This window comes from Rattus norvegicus, chromosome X (genome assembly GCF_036323735.1).
Source record: "Rattus norvegicus strain BN/NHsdMcwi chromosome X, GRCr8, whole genome shotgun sequence".
NCBI classification, from domain to species: Eukaryota; Metazoa; Chordata; class Mammalia; order Rodentia; family Muridae; genus Rattus; species Rattus norvegicus.
The window spans coordinates 58,965,931-58,983,850 of record NC_086039.1 but is presented as its reverse complement, the minus strand read 5'-3'; the positions used below and the strand labels follow the sequence as shown (position 1 = coordinate 58,983,850).

The 17,920-nt window shown below is 36.2% G+C and overlaps 1 protein-coding gene across 1 annotated transcript; it reads left to right on the top strand.

Annotated features, from left to right (window-relative positions):
- The first annotated feature begins 1,478 nt into the window (after positions 1–1,478).
- Ppp4r3cl3 (protein phosphatase 4 regulatory subunit 3C like 3) lies at positions 1,479–4,482 on the top strand. The gene is made up of 2 exons (XM_039100352.2): positions 1,479–3,637; positions 3,803–4,482. The coding sequence occupies exons 1-2, from the start codon at positions 1,581–1,583 to the stop codon at positions 4,131–4,133; spliced, it is 2,388 nt and encodes a 795-aa protein (XP_038956280.1). The 5' UTR covers positions 1,479–1,580; the 3' UTR covers positions 4,134–4,482.
- Positions 4,483–17,920: the final 13,438 nt, after the last annotated feature.

The window sequence follows — 17,920 nt, the reverse complement described above, 5'->3', positions numbered from 1 at the left end:
CCTGTGGATTTTCCAAGATTGTTTCATTTCCAGAATTCCTGGTTTGAGTTTTTATTTATTTCTTCAATTTTCATTTTTGGTGTTTCAATAGCTTTGTTCATTTTCATCATCTAATTGCATTTTTCTTGCATTTCTTTAATAGATTTATTCATATCTTCAAATTGCTTATATTTTCCTTACTTTCTTTGAGTAATTTATTAATTCCCTCTAAATGTTTGTTGGTGTCTTCCTTGATTTGTCTTAAAGATTAGTTCATTTCCTCTTTAAAGAACACTGTTGTCTTCATAAAGTTGGTTTTAATGTTGTTTTCTTGTTCTTCAGCTGGGTAGGAATATTCAGGATTTACTACATTAAGATACCTGGGCTGTGGAGCTGACATACTGCCTTGAATATTATGTCTAGGTATCTGGGTATGTGGTAATTATTAGTCGAGGTGTTGATTTCTGAATTTTATTTCCACTTGTTTTGTGTGATTTTATTTTATTTTATTGGATGGCTGTTTTGTTCTTGGTTTCTGTTTTCTCTCCTATCTTCTAGCCAGGGTGGTCTGTGGTTGAGTAGAAGGTCTCTGTTGAATTGGGCATTCTATTTCTGATGGCCAGGATGCCATTCAGAAATTTCTCCAGCATGTAAAAGTCACATTAGACCCATAATTTAAAAATGGAAGAGGAGGAGGAGGAGGAAGGGGAGGAGGAGGAGGAGGAGGAGGAGGAAGAGGAGGAGGAAAATGATTTTCTTCTACAATTCTCAATCTTATCAAACTTTCACTTACTTCATTTTTGACTCAGTTCTCAATAACAAATTCATGAATAGGCAAAAGAAAACACTTGAGGAAATATTTCACCCATAAGAATCTGAAACTTCAGGCTGAACAGAATGGAGTGATGGAGCTGATGTTTTCCCTTTCAGAGAAAGATTTTCCCTTAATATGTAGAAATGTGATGCAGAGTACAAGAGGTACAAGAGTATGTCTTGTAGAAAAACCTAATTTTTTTTTCCGATTCTGGGGATGGCTTCTTATCTGTAAATGATGTACTTTAGCTTATTACCCCAGCCTTTCATTGAAATATAGTGTAAAGGGTAGCCTAACCCCAAACATTGGTAATTAAATTTCCCTTTGCTTAAGTGCCTAAGCACCACACTTCTGATACCGCTTAGAAACAAAGTAAATTATAGAATACATGTATAGCATTTTCTAGAATTTGATGGTAGGGGAAGGTCTCTTTAAGAGTATCGATTACATAATCACATTCTGTTTAGGAAGAACCTTGGGTGAATCTCAAGATTCCTCCATAACCAAGGCAGGCTCAGAGACTCAGGTGGTCCTGAGACAGGTTTGTTGGTGATTGTTCTATAAGGGAGGATTGAAGAGTATCGGGGTCTTCTCTCCCAAGAATCCTAATGATGTTGGGCCCTCTCTTAGCCTCTGTCGTTCATTTAACCCCCAGTAATCTACTCTCTTATGATTTTTTCAGAATTGTGACTGCAGCAGCGATTCTGGCCAAGGTAGCAAGGGATAGCAACTTCTGGCCAGAATACAAAAAGCCAAGGTCTGTTCAAGGACGTTGCCTAGTGAGGTAATGCCAGATATCAACATGGACTACAAACTTTATAGCGTAAAAGTCTATGTCATGGTGGAAGACAAGCAGTGGAAAGACATAGGCACTGGACAAATTTCATCCAAATATATCGAATGGCACCAGGGTGCATGCCTGCTTGTTCACTCAGAATTAGATGGGTCACCAATTATGGAGTGTAAGATACTTCCGAACGTCCCCTATCAGAAACAAGGGGAGGTAATCATTTGGTCTGAAGCTAAGAACCATGGCATGGCAATACATTTCCTGGAACCAAAAGGTTGTCAAGAGATCTGGGAAGACATCTGCCAAGTTCAAGGTAAAGATCCAAAGGTAGAAATCACACAAGATCTTACTGATGATTTAGAAAGTTTTGAAGATCTGTCACTAAGCTGGAAACGGGTTGAGATGTCAAACTATGAACTCGATACCCTTAAAAACATTGCAGAGTTATTTCCTTTTGTCTTTGAAATGCCCAACCACAAGGAAAGGCTGGCAGTGGTCTTAGAAAATGAAGGTTACATTAAAAAATTGCTACAGCTTTTCAAAACTTGTGAAAAATTGAAGAACATGGAAGGCTTATACTATTTGCATAACATCATTAAAGGAATCCTGTTTCTAAATGATACACATTTATTTAACATCATGTTTTCTGATGAATTTTTTATGGATGTGGTAGGATGCCTAGAATATGACCCTGCTTTGGATCAGCCAAAGAAGTACAGGCAATTCTTGACTCAAAATGCTAAATTCAAGGAAGTTATGCCAATAACACACTCCCAACTTAGGAAAAAAATACAAGAGACCTACAGAATGCAATATATTCATGATATTGTGTTGCCTACACCATCCATATTTGAAGGGAATCTTCTTTCTGATCTTACCACTATGATTTTTTTCAACAAAATTGAAATAATTACCATGCTGCAAGAAGATGAACATTTTCTGCTCGAAATTTTTGCTCAGTTAAAAGATAACACTGTAGGTGATGAAAGACGACATGAATTGTTATTATTTTTCAAGGAATTCTGTGCATTTGCTAAGACATTACACTCTCAAAAGAAAAATATGTTATTGAAAACACTAATAAAGCTAGGAATCATGAGTGCTCTGAAAGTTGTAGTACACATGCATGATTACCAAATACAAGTAGCTGCTTTAGAACTATTTGCTTGTCTGGTAGAGTATAGTCCACGCCTAGTCCGAGCTTATGCAATGCAAGAAGCTCAGAACAGTGAAGATAATGATGACCTTCTCCTTAATATAATGATCAACCAAATGATCTGTGATTCTGATCCTGAATTTTCACGAGGCATCATTTTGACAGCAGTTCTTCATGATCTTCTTAATCCAGAAAATATGCGTGTCACAGTTAATGGATATGAAAGAAAGGGATTTCTGAATTTCTTCTATAAACGTTGCATGAGGAACCTTATAGCACCAATTTTGTCTACAACAGTAGAAAATGATAGCAATGATAATAGGGGTTACATCTGCCCTGATAATTATCAAAATGCACAATTGCTTGGAGCGATTTTAGAAATACTCACATTTTGTGTGCAAAACCACTCAATGTACATAAAACATTATATTATGAGCAACAACTTGCTCAGCAGAATCTTGGTGCTGATGAGTTCAAAGCACACATTTCTGATTTTGTGTGCTGTCCGTTTTATGAGAAAAATGATTGGCCTTAAAGACAAAATTTACAGTTTGTACATAATTAAGGAAAATCTGTTTGAACCAGTTGTAAATGCTTTTATGTATAATGGACATCGGTACAATATGTTAAATTCAGCTATTATTGAGCTATTTGAATTTATAAGAAAAGAAAACATCAAGTCTCTCATTGCAAACATTGTGGAAAAATTTTTTATGGCTTTTGAATCAATTGAATATGTCCAGACCTTTAAAGGTTTGAAAACTAAGTATGAAGAGGAGAAGAAAAAAAGTCGAACAAGAAGGAATTTACCTAATATAATATACTCAAAAATATACTGTGGACATACAAAAGATATAGAGTTAAAAGGCAAGGCAGACACAAGTTGTAGAAGAATCACAGAAGGAGGAGGAGGAGGAGGAGGAGGAGGAGAAAGAGGAGGAGGAGGAGGAGGAGGAGGAGGAGAAGAAGAAGAAGAAGAAGAGGAGGAGGAGGAGGAGGAGGAGGAGGAAGAGGAGGAGGAGGAGGAGGAGGAGGAAGAGGAGGAGGAGGAGGAGGAGGAAGAGGAGGAGGAGGAGGAGGAGGAGGGGGGAGAAGAAGGTATTCTACCAATGGGAAGTAACTTTACAGGTAAATGTGACATATTTATGGAAATTAAAGGCAAAAATGAAAGTGAAAACAAAATAGAACGGACCAAACGAAAATCATCTGAAGCCTTTGAAAATTTTCCATCTAATGGTGATGCTTTTCCTAAAAGAATGGGTCAGTCACATTGTAGCAGCCTTGTTTCTTTGGTGGATTACCCATATGATTCTGATGGTGAGGATGATTATGATCCATATAGTAATGATGAAGATGAAGAGCCCCCCGAAAAAATGCCTAATCTCAGTACATGAAATACTGTGAGGCCCTTAACTCCAAGTTCAAATACAAATTTATAAATATTACAAACTGAAAAATCGAATTTAAAACAACTTTCTTGTATGACTTTCAGATACTACAGAATTCAAAGGAAAAGTAATGAATAAAGAGCCTCAAATTTATATAAAGAAAACTTCCTGTAATATAGACACATAGTACAAAATAAACTGTAGCTGAGTGATAACTTTTAGTCAAGAACATCTTCAGCAGCATGGTTTGGGAGGAAGAGTGTTTGATAAATTAATACAATTTTTTGCTAAATTATTTATATTAGAAGTAACTCCAAAGGTTTCATTGCAAAGAACACTTTCAAAAAGGGGTTTATCAATGGCATTATTTTCATAATTTGAAGTTTATTTAAAGTATGTTTCATTTTTATAGATGACAAAATTTTATTAAAGTAAGAAGGGTGAGACTTCTCAAAATTTCTATGAAGATTTATCAGAACTTCAGCATTATAAATAATAGGGAAACAACATTCAGTGCAGTTCATTGTATATTTCCATTAATAAAATGCTAAGCTCGATATTTAAGGAGATGTTGTTAAAGCATTTATTTTTTTGATATGTAATATCAATTATCAGTTTCAATATTTGTAATATTTGTAATGTTATTCTGAAAGGTTCTTCAGGTGATAAAACAAGGCATGTCAAATATACAGTAGTGAAAGCTAATGAAGCTCTGTCCTTTTTTCTAGAGTTGTAGGTACATACTAGAAACACAAATACACATACGCACACATTCACAGTCATACATATTCATATACATACACACATATACATTTCTAATTGCTGGAAAATAACTAACAAAAAGATATTAACAAAAGAAAATTTAACTCTTCTTACAGTGTGAGGGGATACATTCCATCCTGGCAGGGATTAGACGGTTCAGTTCTAGGAGGAATCTAAATCATCCTGTCACATTACACCCATAACCAACAAGCAACTAGATGATTTCTGAGGATCAATTAAATTTCTCTTTTTATTTAGTTTAGAACATCAGTCAGTGGTACAGAGTCACATATATTCAAGGTGGGGCTCCCAATCTCAATTATACAAGTCTATAAGCTGCCTTAAAAATATGCCAAGAAGTTTTTCTCCTAAGTATAGTTTCTGTTAATTATTAACTATTGTTAAGTATCCACCTGCCTACATAACACCTAAGCATTTAACTATTTATTTGACTCCTAGCATCCATATGGTAGATAGGAAACATGTTTAAGTCTAGTTCCCTTAGGTATTGCTGCCGTAATTTAGACTGTATTTGCAATTATACATATGATACAGACATACACATAGGTGAACCACACATGTGGTTTTCACTCTTGCGTGTGTGTGTATGTGTGTGAAAAGAAATGGCTTATGGCTCTAGAAGGAGGAACCCAGAAATGGTGGGAGAATCATGTTAGCAGATGGCCAAGCAGAAAGTTGACAATCACATTTTATCCATATATAAGGAGAGAAGGGAGAGAGAGAGAGAGAGAGAGAGAGAGAGAGAGAGAGAGAGAGAGAGAGAGAGAGAGAGAGAGAGAGAGAGAGAAGAGAGTCCTATAAGTAAGGAGAACCTATACACTCTCAAAGCCAACCATTGGTGATGTTCTTCCTTTAGCAAAACTTTACTTTCTAATGATTCCATACCCTTCACAAACATTGCCACCAACCATCGGCCAAGGAGGGGACAGTTTTATGGATATGACAGTCTTCTTCTGCCCTCTTTCCCCATAGGCCATAAGCTATGTCATGATGTAGTGTGACAAAATTTTTCCTGGGGAGATGAAACACATATATATATATATATATATATATATATATATGTGTGTGTGTGTGTGTGTGTGTGTGTGTGTGTGTGTGTGTGTGTGTGTGTGTGTGTGTGTGTGTGTGTTTATTCATCCCAGACAGGGAACCCACAACAGAAAAAAGTACAGATACTACCTAAGTTCAACTAGGTGATCTAATGGTTTTTATTGGGGTTATTTACAGAAATGTGGGTAAGCAGAAATGGCACAAAGACAGTTGTATCACCAAGTCCCATTCCAGCAAGGGTGACAGGTCACAAGTGCTAGAAACCTGGGGCACATTGTACAGCCTGAAAGCAACACAATAGATTGAGAGTGTCATTTTCATTCAGTTCTGTTGGTCTGAATCTCTTTCAGGAGGCTTGTTTGTTTTTTGCTTCTTGCAAGCAGCTGACCTGGTGTCAGAGAATTCTTTGAAGGTTGTCTTGTCTGAGAGTGAGACTCTTAACAATATCTTACTTGTTATTGATATTTGTTCTTTAAGTACATTATATCTTGACTATATTTTCCCTTACTTCCATTACCCCCAGAACCCTTCCCCATCTCTCCTCTACCCTAAATCCATTCCTCCTTTGTTTCCCTTCAAAACAAGAGAAGGCCTCACAGGAATATCAACTGAATGTTAAAGAACAAGTTACAATAAGGCCTACACCCTCATATCAAGGTTGGGCAAAGCAACCCAGTAGCAAGAAAAGGGTCCCCAACACAGGCAAAGATGTCAACGTTACATAAACATCCTTCTGTGTAGTTCTGTATGGATGTATATCAGCATAGTTCCTAGAAGAAACAAACACCAAGGACATCCAAACAGTTACCAGCTACAGCACAATCCACCAAAGTCAATATCAATTTAGGTGGCATCACAGACCACTGAATTAGCTATGGCCTCCAGTGATAACATTGACCACAGATATCAACACAGCCCTCAGATACAAAAGAGACCATGGACACTATCATTGCTCTCACTGAAGTGGCCTAAGATGCCATCTCAGGCCATGTTGATGTTCCATGTTCCATTCTTCAACTAAGGACCATGTTGGAGTCTTTGGTCTTGCTGCAGCTGAAGGCCACATAATATACAAGGCCAGTGTTAAGACTGAATGTCAGGTGGATATCCATCATCTATGCTGCTACCTGAAGACATGTTGAGCTCATATGGTCAAGATGTCACCAGGAATCATGTTGATGTGCATGGGCTGAAATGCTACTTGAGGCCCTGTGTATATCTCAAATCTGTGTTGGTGCCAATGTTGATGTTGGTATCCATGGTCGTGCTGTTACCTTCAAAGGCTATGGGGATATCCATTGGCTGTGGTACCACCTAAAAACTTGTTGATGCCCGTGGACTCTGCTGACACCAGAAACCATGTGGAGGTCTAAGATCCATTCTGCCACTGGATATAAAGGGAAAGGAAGCTTCTTTTGCAGTGGTACCTGACTGCACATTCACAGATTAGAACGATAGACATAGAACACTTCTGTATACTCATCTCTTCCACATTCCAATAAAAGAAACAGTCTAGACAGATAGCTATTAAAATAACTCTTAAAATAGTTACAGGAATGCAGAAGTAATACTCTTCACAGTTGACAGATTCTGGTGTGGGGCAAGGAAGGACTCCGTTTTCTATAAGGGGCTAGACATGGGGAGTTAGACCACATTAAGTATATGAGCAAGAGAAATTTAACATAGTATTGTTTTTCTTTTCTCTTCCCCCCTTCTACTCCTTCTCCTTTTCCTCCTCCTCCTCCTTCTTTTATTTTGAGGGAGGTCACAAAGTTTGAAGAAGTTCTGGGAGGTCTTGGAAGTGAATGTCCTTGTGTTCTATTAAGTGTATTTCAAAATATTAAAAAAATATTATATTAAAAAAGAGTCACAGATACATCATACTTCTGATATTTGGTGTGCTACAAGAACACAAACCACAACATATATGCATATGACTTCCTTTAGATGCATACAGGGTCCAATATTGTTGCTGTAGTCTCTGTGAGCTCCTCTGAGACCTGTTTAGTCGCTTTTTTCATCTGTGCTCTTGTAATTTCTTTGACTCCTCTGGCTCCTAGAATCTTCCAAACCCCCTTCTTCAGGGATCCATGGGCTTTGCCTAGTTTTTGGCTGGTTGGTAATGCCTCTCTGATGAAAATTGAGCTTGGAAATTATCTATTGAGTATAGCATACTATCATTAGAAATCATTTCATTGATTTTTGTTTTTGTGTTTTGACAATCATACTTAGTTCTACCATCATTCAAGATGAGTTTTTTCTAGTTCTATCGATTTGCTTTTAAATTTCATAATATTTCTAAACAGCTGATTAATACCCTATTGTGTAGACTTAACACATTTTTTTATCTGTTCTTTGCTTGATGGACACCTAAGTTATTTCCAAGTTCTGTATATCACGAATAAAGTAGCTATGAACACAGATGAACAGAATTCTTTGTGGTAGGATGGAGTGTCTTTTGGGTACATGCCCAGATGTGCTTTGGCTGGGTCACGAGGTAGATCAATTTTCCATTTTCTGAGGATCTACCATATTGATTTTCAATCTGGCTATAGAAATTTGTATTCCAACTAGCAATGAAGGAGCATTCCCCTTGCTCCAAATCCTTACAAGCATGAGCTCCCATTTGAGTTTCTGATCTTAGCCATTCTCTAATGGCTAAGGGTTTTGAGCATTGCTGCAAATGGTTCTTAGCCCTTAGAGATTCCTCTGTCATATTTTTTGTTTAGCTATATACCCCATATTTTTAAATTAGGTTAGTTGATTTGTTGCTATGTAAATTCTTATGTTCTCCATGTATTTTGGCTATTAGCCCTCTGTCAGGTGTATCTTAGGTGAGGGTCTTATCTCATTCTGTATGCTATCAATTTATCCTTTTGCCAGCATCTTTTACCTTAGAGGAAATTTTCAGTTTTCTGAGGTCCCATTAATTAGTTATTTATATTAATGATTTACTGTTGTTTTTCTGTTCAGGAAGTTGTCTTCTGTGCCAATGTGTACAAAGATTTCCTCAAATTCTCTTCTATTAGATTTAATGTATCCATTTTATTTTGTGATCCTTTACCCAATTTGACTTGAGATTTATGCAGATGAAAAATATGGATCTACTTGCATTCTTCTGCATTCTGGTATCCAGTTAGACTACCACCATTTTTGAATCTGCTTTCTTTTTCTTATTGTGTATTTCTGGTTTCTTTATAAAAAAAATCAGTTGCCCATAAGTGTTCAAATGTCTTGGAATTTGATTCAATTCCATTGATTATCCTGTCTGTTTTTATGCCAATACCATATGTTTTTTTTTTAAATTATTATAGCCCTGTAGTACATTTTGACATAGGGGATGGTAATAACAGATAACAGTTAACAGATAAATTAGGTAAGGAAATCAATTTAGGACATATACAAAAAATAAATTGGCAAAGCAAATAAAAAGATCAGTAATAGATACTTGAGGAATGAAGAAAATAATCTTTAGGAAAATTGAGGACTACAAAATTAATCAGGCTGAAATTAAATGTGTCAATCAATTAAATAAAAAGAGAATTAAAACATCATTGACAGATACAACATACAGAAGACTAAGATTCAAGGATGGGGATTTAAGATCAAGTCAATAATACATTAAAAGTTAACAAACATGAATATTTCTAAGAATGCTGGATGGAATTCATTGAAGAAGTCAAACCTAAGAAACCATGGGATATCTTAAAGTGCCAGAATAAAATCTAAAGTCATTTCAATTTATTCAATGAAATAATGCGAGAAAATATTAAACATACTGTGAAAGTAATTGATACTGAGAGCACTGCTCGGTGAAGTATTATATTAAAAGTATTATAAATGCAACCAAAAGATTGATACTAAAGTCTAGAAGGAAAAATAACTCATTCACAAATCCCATATTTTATGTTTCAAAAAAATTTAAGCTATAGCTTAAGCCCCTATTTTATTTTGATACTACAATAATTCTTGTCCTATTGCACAACACATGTTTATAAAATACACCGGAATTGTATCCAAGGGACAAAAAATTTATGCAGGTCATTTAATGAACTATTATTTACTGATAACAGGATCAACTTTTTTTAAGGAAACCACAGTTAAATATTTTTCCACAAAACTGGTAAAAGTTTTCTTGTGTATTTCTTCACATTCATTTATCATGTAGTCTGAGATAATGTCATTTCTAATCAATCATATCACTTCATGTAACTAACTTTTTGATTTTATTGTATGGATTATTTTGCACGTTTATTACACACTACTAATAACAATTCAGAGACCTGAATTCAGGGTGATATGGTCTTTTGGTTTATTGTATGTTTAGTTATTTTTCCAAAGCAAATGTTTTTTGGATTCAAAGTTATTTGGGAATGCCAAAAGCATAGGAAATATTTAATATCTTTTATAGAACTGATCAAGGTTTCAAACATTCCAAGAGTCTACGGAACACAAGTTAGACTTAAGTTTCACCCTGGCCCAGTAAAGACAGGAAAGAATTCAGGAATGATTCTGATATCCTTAGATATTATTGTTGCATTGTTAATAGGTACATGTAATACCAATATACTAATAAAACTTGAGAAGCAGCTTCAAACTCAACCAGGCATATGATGTGGGGAACTGTCTCTGTTTTATCTCTCTCCCTGAAGCAAGAGAAATTTCTGTAAGGTAAATAAAGTCATCAGAACTTCAAAGTATAGCTATAGAATTTATACACAGAAATTTGGGTGGGCAAAGGTTACCATCATTGTCTTCACTGAGGCCATAGGTTTTGCAAGTATATAAACATAAGAATTCATATGATTTAAAAATTGGACAGCTCATTTTTTTTGGAAACTGCATTTGCACAAACTTTAAAATATACACTATTAATAAATATAAACTTTATATTCTTAAAATATAAAATTTTTTTGAAATTTAAGGTGTGTTAAAATCATCTAAAATTTGGAGAAAAGCAGACAGCATAAACCATATGAATATTCCAACTAAGATAGTAAAGTCAAGGGTGAAGCTAAGAAGAGCATACTGACAGGAACCGGCTATAGATGTCTCCTGAAAGACACAGCCAGAGCATGTCAAATACACAGGCGAAGGTTAGCAGCAAACCACTGAGCTGAGAATGGTACCCCTCGTTAGAGGAGTTAGAGGAAGGATTGAAAGAGTTGAAGGAGCTTGCAACCACATAAGAACAACAATGCCAACCAACCAGAGCTCCCAGGGACTAAACCACTACCCAAAGACTATACATGGACTGACCCATGTCTCGAGCTGCATATATACCAGACAATGGCCTTGTTGGGCACCAGAGGAAGGAGAAGTCCTTGGTGCTGCCAAGATTGGACCCCCCAGTGTAAGGGAATTTCCGGGAGGGTGAGAAAAAGGGTGGTGGTGAATGGGGAGGGTAATGCCCTTATCAAAGAAGGAGGAGGGGGTAGGGAATAACATTTGAAATGTAAATAAAGAAATATCCCCAAAAAAATCTTCATAGAGAAAAAAGTGGTTAGATCCAAGATTGCAGATCCAACATAACCCAAGGGCAGTAAGCTCATAAGACCAGCCAGAAGCACAAAGTACATAGACAAAACTAGCTGCTATAAATATTTCTACTACTACCATTTCTAGGATCCAGTGGAAAAAAAAGACTAGTGCTGATTCAATTAGAAAAATGCAAATTGGCCCATTATCCTTTTTTGATCTATATTATTTTTACTGGATATTTTATGTATTTACATCTCAAATGCTTTACCCTTTCACTGTTCCTCTTTCTCCCCTCCCCCCTTGTTTCTATTGGGTTTCTCCTCTTCTCGTCCACTCACTCCCACCTCAACAAACTGGCATTCCCCAATACTAAGGAAAAGAGCTTTCACAGGAATAAGGACTTCTCCTCCTATTGATGCTAGACAATGACATCCTCTGCTACATATGCAGCTGGAGTACCCCGATGTGGTGTTTGTTTGGTGGTTTAGTGCCTTGGAGTTTGAAAGGTTTAGTTGGTTGATACTATTGTTCTTGCTCTGGGGTTGCAAATCCTTCAGCTCCTATAGACCTTTCTCTAACTTCTCCATTGGAGTCCGTACGCTGAGTCTGATGGTTAGCTGCAAGCATCCTTGTCTATATCAGTAAGGCTCTGGCAGAGGCCCTCATGAGAAATCCATATCAGGTTCCTGTCAGCAAGCACTTCTTGGCATCAGTAATAGTTATTGAGTTTGTTGGCTACATATGGGATGGATCGCTAGGTGGGGCAGTCTCTGTGTGGCCTTTACTTCAGTCTCTGCTCCACTCACTGCTCTTGTATTTCCTCCCATGAGTATTTAGTTCCCACATCTAAAAGGAACTGATGCATCCACATTTTAGTCTTCCTTATTCTTGAGCTTCATAAAGTCTGTGAATTGTATCTTGACTATTACAAGCTTTTGAGCTAATATTCATTTATGAGTCAGTACATACCATGTGTGTTCTTTTGGGACTTGTTTACTTGACTCAGGATGATATTTTCTAGATCCATCCATTGCCTAAGGATTTCATCAAGTCATTGTTTTTAATAGCTGAGTAGTACTCCATTGTATAAATGTACCACATTTTCTGTATCCATTCCTCTGCTGAAAAGATCTACGTTCTTTCCAGCTTCTGGCTATTATAAATAAAGCTGCTATGAACATAGTGGTGCATGTGTCCTTGTTATATGTTGGAGCATATTTTGGCTATATGCACAGGAGTGTTATAGCTCAGTTTTCAGGTAGCAATATGTCCAGTTTTATGGGGACATGCCAGACTGATTTCCAGAGTGATTATAACATCTTGCAATCCCACCAACAATGAAGGAGTATTCTTTCTCCACATTCGTGCGAGCATCTTCTGTCACCTGTGCTTTTGATCCTAACCATTCTTACTGGTGTGAGGTGGAATTTCAGGGTTGTTTTGATTTGCATTTCCCTGATGACTAAAGATGTTGAACAGTTCTTTAGGTACTTACTAGCCATTAGAGATTCCTCAGTTGAGAATTCTTGGTTTAACTCTGTATCCCATTTTTAATAGGATTATATGGTTCTCTAGAGTCTATCTTCTTGAGTTCTTTGTGTTATTAGATATTAACTCTCTATCAGTTGTTTTCTCAATCTGTTGGTTGCTATTTCTCAATCTGTTGGTTGCTATTTTGTCCTAAAGACAGTGTCCTTTGTCTTACAGAAGCTTTGCAATTTTATGAGGTCCTATTTGTTGATTCTTCATCTTAGAGCATAAACCATAGGTATTCTGTTCAAGAAATTTTCCCCCCAAAGTACAACAATGTCAAGCAACCAGAGCTTCCAGGGACTAAGCCACTACCTAAAGACTATACATGGACTGACCCTGGACTCTGACCACATAGGTAGCAATGAATATCCTAGTAAGAGCACCAGTGGAAGGGGAAGCCCTGGGTCCTGCTAAGACTGAACCCCCAGTGAACTAGACTGGTGGGGGGGAGGGCGGCAATGGGGGGAGGGTTGGGAGGGGAACACCCATAAGGAAGGGGAGGGGGGAGGGGGATGTTTGCCCGGATACCGGGAAAGGGAATAACACTTGAAATGTATATAAGAAATACTCAAGTTAATAAAATAAATTAAAAAAAAAGAAATTTTCCCCTGTGCATATGTGTTCAAGGCTCTTCCCCACCTTCTCTTCTATTAAACTCATTCTTATCTTGTATCCTTGTACAAAGCTCAAGTCCAATTTGATCAAAACCCTCCACATAAAACCAGACAAAGTGAATCTAGTAGAAAAGAAAGTGGGAAATATCCTTGAACACATAGGTAGGAGAGGTCCTTGGTGGTGTGAATACTTGATGACCCAGTGTAGGGGACATCAGATCAGGGAGGTAGGAGTGGTTGGTTGGTGGTGGGAACACCTTCATAGAAGCAGGAGGATGGGGAAGGAGATAAGGGTTTTCTGGATGGGCAAATGGGAATGGTCATAACATTTGAAATGTACATAAATAAAATACCAAATAAAAAAAGAAAGAAACCGCCAATAAACTTGTTAAAAAAATAAAATGACTATAGAATACTGTCTATTTTCTAAAAAAGAAAATTTAACACGAATTTCTACTTCTTCTTATTCTTCATGCCATTCATTTCATAACACTTTAAAGTTTATATAATTTTCTACTTAATTATTACCAAATATATTATGTATTAAATATACATAAGTATGCACTAAGTAACTCCTTTTGATTTTAGTCTGTTGTTTGTCACTGAATTGGCTTTGTTTCTAAGTTTATTCATAGCAATCCTTTCACTAGTTCAATTTTTTTTCAAAAACAGAAAATGATATTTTATGAATACAGTGGTGAAAATATCAAGTATTATGCTCTAAGAAACACAATTATATTTTCATTATTTTTATTTATGCATACCAATTTTTTTCCAGTCGATGAGTATCAACCTTGGGTCCTTACACATGCTATGTAAGGTTTCAACAACATCTATCATAGGCCAACAAAAAGAAATAGTTGGTTGTTGCCATTTTAGTCTGCTTGGGATCTATACTTGGCCTTGAATATTCTGAAATGTTATGATATGACAGAATTATATCTCCAGGTCTCAAATGCAACAGAAATACATGAATTGAAAAACAGCTCATGAAGTGTTACCATTCTCATTTCCCACTTTTTTTGAGAGTGGTTTGGTTCCTGCTGATTGAACCAAAGGTATAATAAATGCTGAGCAAAGTCTCTACTAGTGATTGGTACTTTCCAACCCATAGACAGAACAGTTTAAAATAACAAATATTACCACTATCTTGTGGGTTTCTTTTTTCCCACCCCCATCCCAGGTTGCTTTTGGAGGATGAAGAATCAAAAACATTAGCATTGCCTAACTCATACTTAGCTTCTAAGGGGTATTGGCCATGGAACCATGTGCCATGAGCATGTTATTAATCTGCTGCATCCCTGGCCCTAAATTTTTCAAATAGTTCACTAGATGCATATTTTGAACCCATATAGCATACAAGAAACGTAAGTGCAATGTACAAAATCAAAATGGCTCCAAAAATACATTACATCCTGGGAATAGCAATTCTAAAATGGTTGCCATCTTTTCAGAAACCACAAAGGACCATAAAAATGCAATGGAGTTGTTATTTTTTCAATCTTTCATGTCAACAGAATGCAATACCCAAAAAATATTTTATTCAAACTGGGAATGAAGTAATGTTTACCATCGTAAACAAATGTGAAATAATTTGTTGCTATAGGAAGTGTGGTAATCTTATCTCCAGAAGTCCTTAAATTGAAAAGAAATACTATTTGACAGGAACTAAAAAGAACAGGAATGAGAGGCATGCATGATCAAAAGAAGGCTGCATGGACAAGGTGGTGTCAAACACTTGTGGGAGGTAATAATTAGAGGCTTGCACATGAAATAGAAAAGTCATTGGACAAAGTGGAAATATCCACTGATTGGAGGAAGTGATGGCAGCCTAGAATTAAAACATAAGAATTTATATAGCATCCTAAAAGCTGTATTCTGTTCATTAGGTTTAGTCTAGAATCAAAATCCTGCCCATAAGCCCACTTACTTGACATAATCTATTTTGAAGAGTGTGGAGGAAGGTTTTCTTTTATGTTGCTATAAATAAAGAAATAAAATAAAAATTTATAATGAATAATTTAAAAAATTTTCAAGCCCTACAGATGGCTCTTTGAGTAAAGGCACTTGCTGCCAATCCTAATGACCTGAGTTTAAATTCAGTAATTCATTCTGTGGAAGGAAAAAATAAACTCTCTCAATTCCTTTCCCCTCCACATGAATACTTTACAGTGCACACAGATACATTTTATACATATACATTCAAATAATTATGATAAAAATTTAATCAAAAAGAATGGATGTATAACATAAAAAGAGGAAGAAATCAAAATGGGAGAGAAAATAAAAACAAATTGTAAGATAGCCTTATTTTAAAAATTATACTAATAATGTGTTTTTATGAAGACACACAGAAAGTTTGTTACAGCTAAACCTACACATGTGATTTTTGATGTGTTAATTATTTTGATTCTGTTGAAAATTTTGTAAATATACACATACATGGGGAAGAAAAATATTATCAAACTCTGTAGTTGAAATCTTCTAAATTTATCACAGCATTTAAATTTACTGAATCTGTAGATCTGTGAAATGAACCCACAGCAGACATAGGTAAAAAAGTTCCTGCATTAAATAAAAGGAAGAAAAAAATCCTAAGACTTGCAGTATCTTAATAGATTTCATAAAAATCTGACATGATATTTCAATGAAATGTAAAGAAGAAAAATCTTTCATAAGAAAAAAAATTATTATATAAAGAGAATATTACACCTGGAAAGTTTACTAGTTCAAAAATGTAAATAAATTTGATAAAAACCTAGATGTAATGGCGCACTGTGAAAGACACATATTTATATTAAGAGGGTAAAAGAGCGATTTGTACATTCCAGAAAAGTAAACAGAAACAAGTAATTGTGTTCATTAAATTTGATATGACATAAAGGGAAGAAAAAAAGAAATACTGCAATTGTCTTACTTGTCTCATTGATGTGACGAAATATCATATAAAAAGTACTTAAGGAAGGAAGAGATTATTTCGGTTCAGGGACCAATAGAATATCATGGTCTAGACCTGGAAGCATAAGTGTGAGGAGGCAAGTGGTTACATTGATTCAGCAATCAGGACAGAATGTTATTGATGAATACTGTGCTTAACTAATATTGCTATGTTTTATACAACTCAAACTGAAGCCTAGGCACTGGTATAGCCTTGCTTCAATGTTTGTCTTCAGATCTTAAAATCATCAAGATAACCTCTCATAGGCATGCCTTGAGATTAACCTAATCTAAATAATCCCTCACAAGTATGCCTAGAGGATTGCTTCCTTGGTGATTCCAGATCTTGTTGAGTTGACATTCAACACAAACAGTCACACACATGAAAAAACACTTATTTGTTAAATATCTGTAAAGTAATCACAGTTATAATTTTAAAAAGTCCAACAATTTTTTTGAATTTTAAATTCTGGGACCTAAAGTACCTATATGATTTATGTATAAAAAATAATAATAAGCATGAACAAAATTTTCTGGATAATAAACATCTCAATAATATTTTTGTTAGGCCTCAAGTAATTTCTTTTCACAAAGTCTGGCATTTAGACAATAGCCACTGCTTCCCCAAGAATGTAAGACAATAGTACCTACTTGTAAAAAGCTCTCTCAGTTCCTGCACACAAGTACCTGTTACAAAGGAATATTGGCTAGCGCACCCTGCCCCCTACCCTATACCTCTCCAGTCCTTGAACTTTGTTTCCCTTCACCAATATTCCTTTTCCTCCTATATAATTCTTTTTCCTCCTATATAAGCCAGCCATTTTCCCTGTATACTCTCTTACCTCTTAGTTCCCAAGCATTTTCTTGGCCTCTTGAATTCTGGTCTTCTTTCTTGAACTTTCTTCTTCTCTCTCTCTCTCTCTCTCTCTCTCTCTCTCTCTCTCTCTCTCTCTCTCTCTCTCTCTCTCTCTCTCCCTCCCTCCCTTCCCCTCCCTCCCTGTCTCTCCCTCCCTCCCTCTTTCCCTCCTCCCTCTTTTCCTCTATCAATCCCCAATTTCTTTCCTTTTCTGATTGATGTCAGTCTGTTTGTCAGGTTTAGTACAGGCCCTTGCAAAACCTACTCAACCATACCTAGTATAAGTCATACCCACATTAAAAACTATCTTTAATATTTCTTAAATACTAGTCATTATTCCCCTCACAGACTGCCCTCCAATAGTTCTTCAACCCATTCCCTCCTTCCCCATCTCCAAGAAGTTGTCTGCACTCCCTATCTTCCAGGCCTCCCCAATCCCTGGGGCCACAAATCTCTCAAAGGTTAGTTGCTTCTTCTCTCATTGAGGACAGATCAGGCAGTCCTTTGCTGTATATGTGTCAGAGATTTAGAACAGCTGC

Bases quoted from the DNA above. Each gene is read 5' to 3' on its own strand.
- Ppp4r3cl3 (XM_039100352.2), top strand. From the start codon at position 1,581: ATGCCAGATATCAACATGGACTACAAACTTTATAGCGTAAAAGTCTAT. The intron at 3,638-3,802 runs AGAAGGAGGAGG...GGAGGAGGAAGA, and splicing joins ACAAGTTGTAGAAGAATCAC to GGAGGAGGAGGAGGAGGAGG.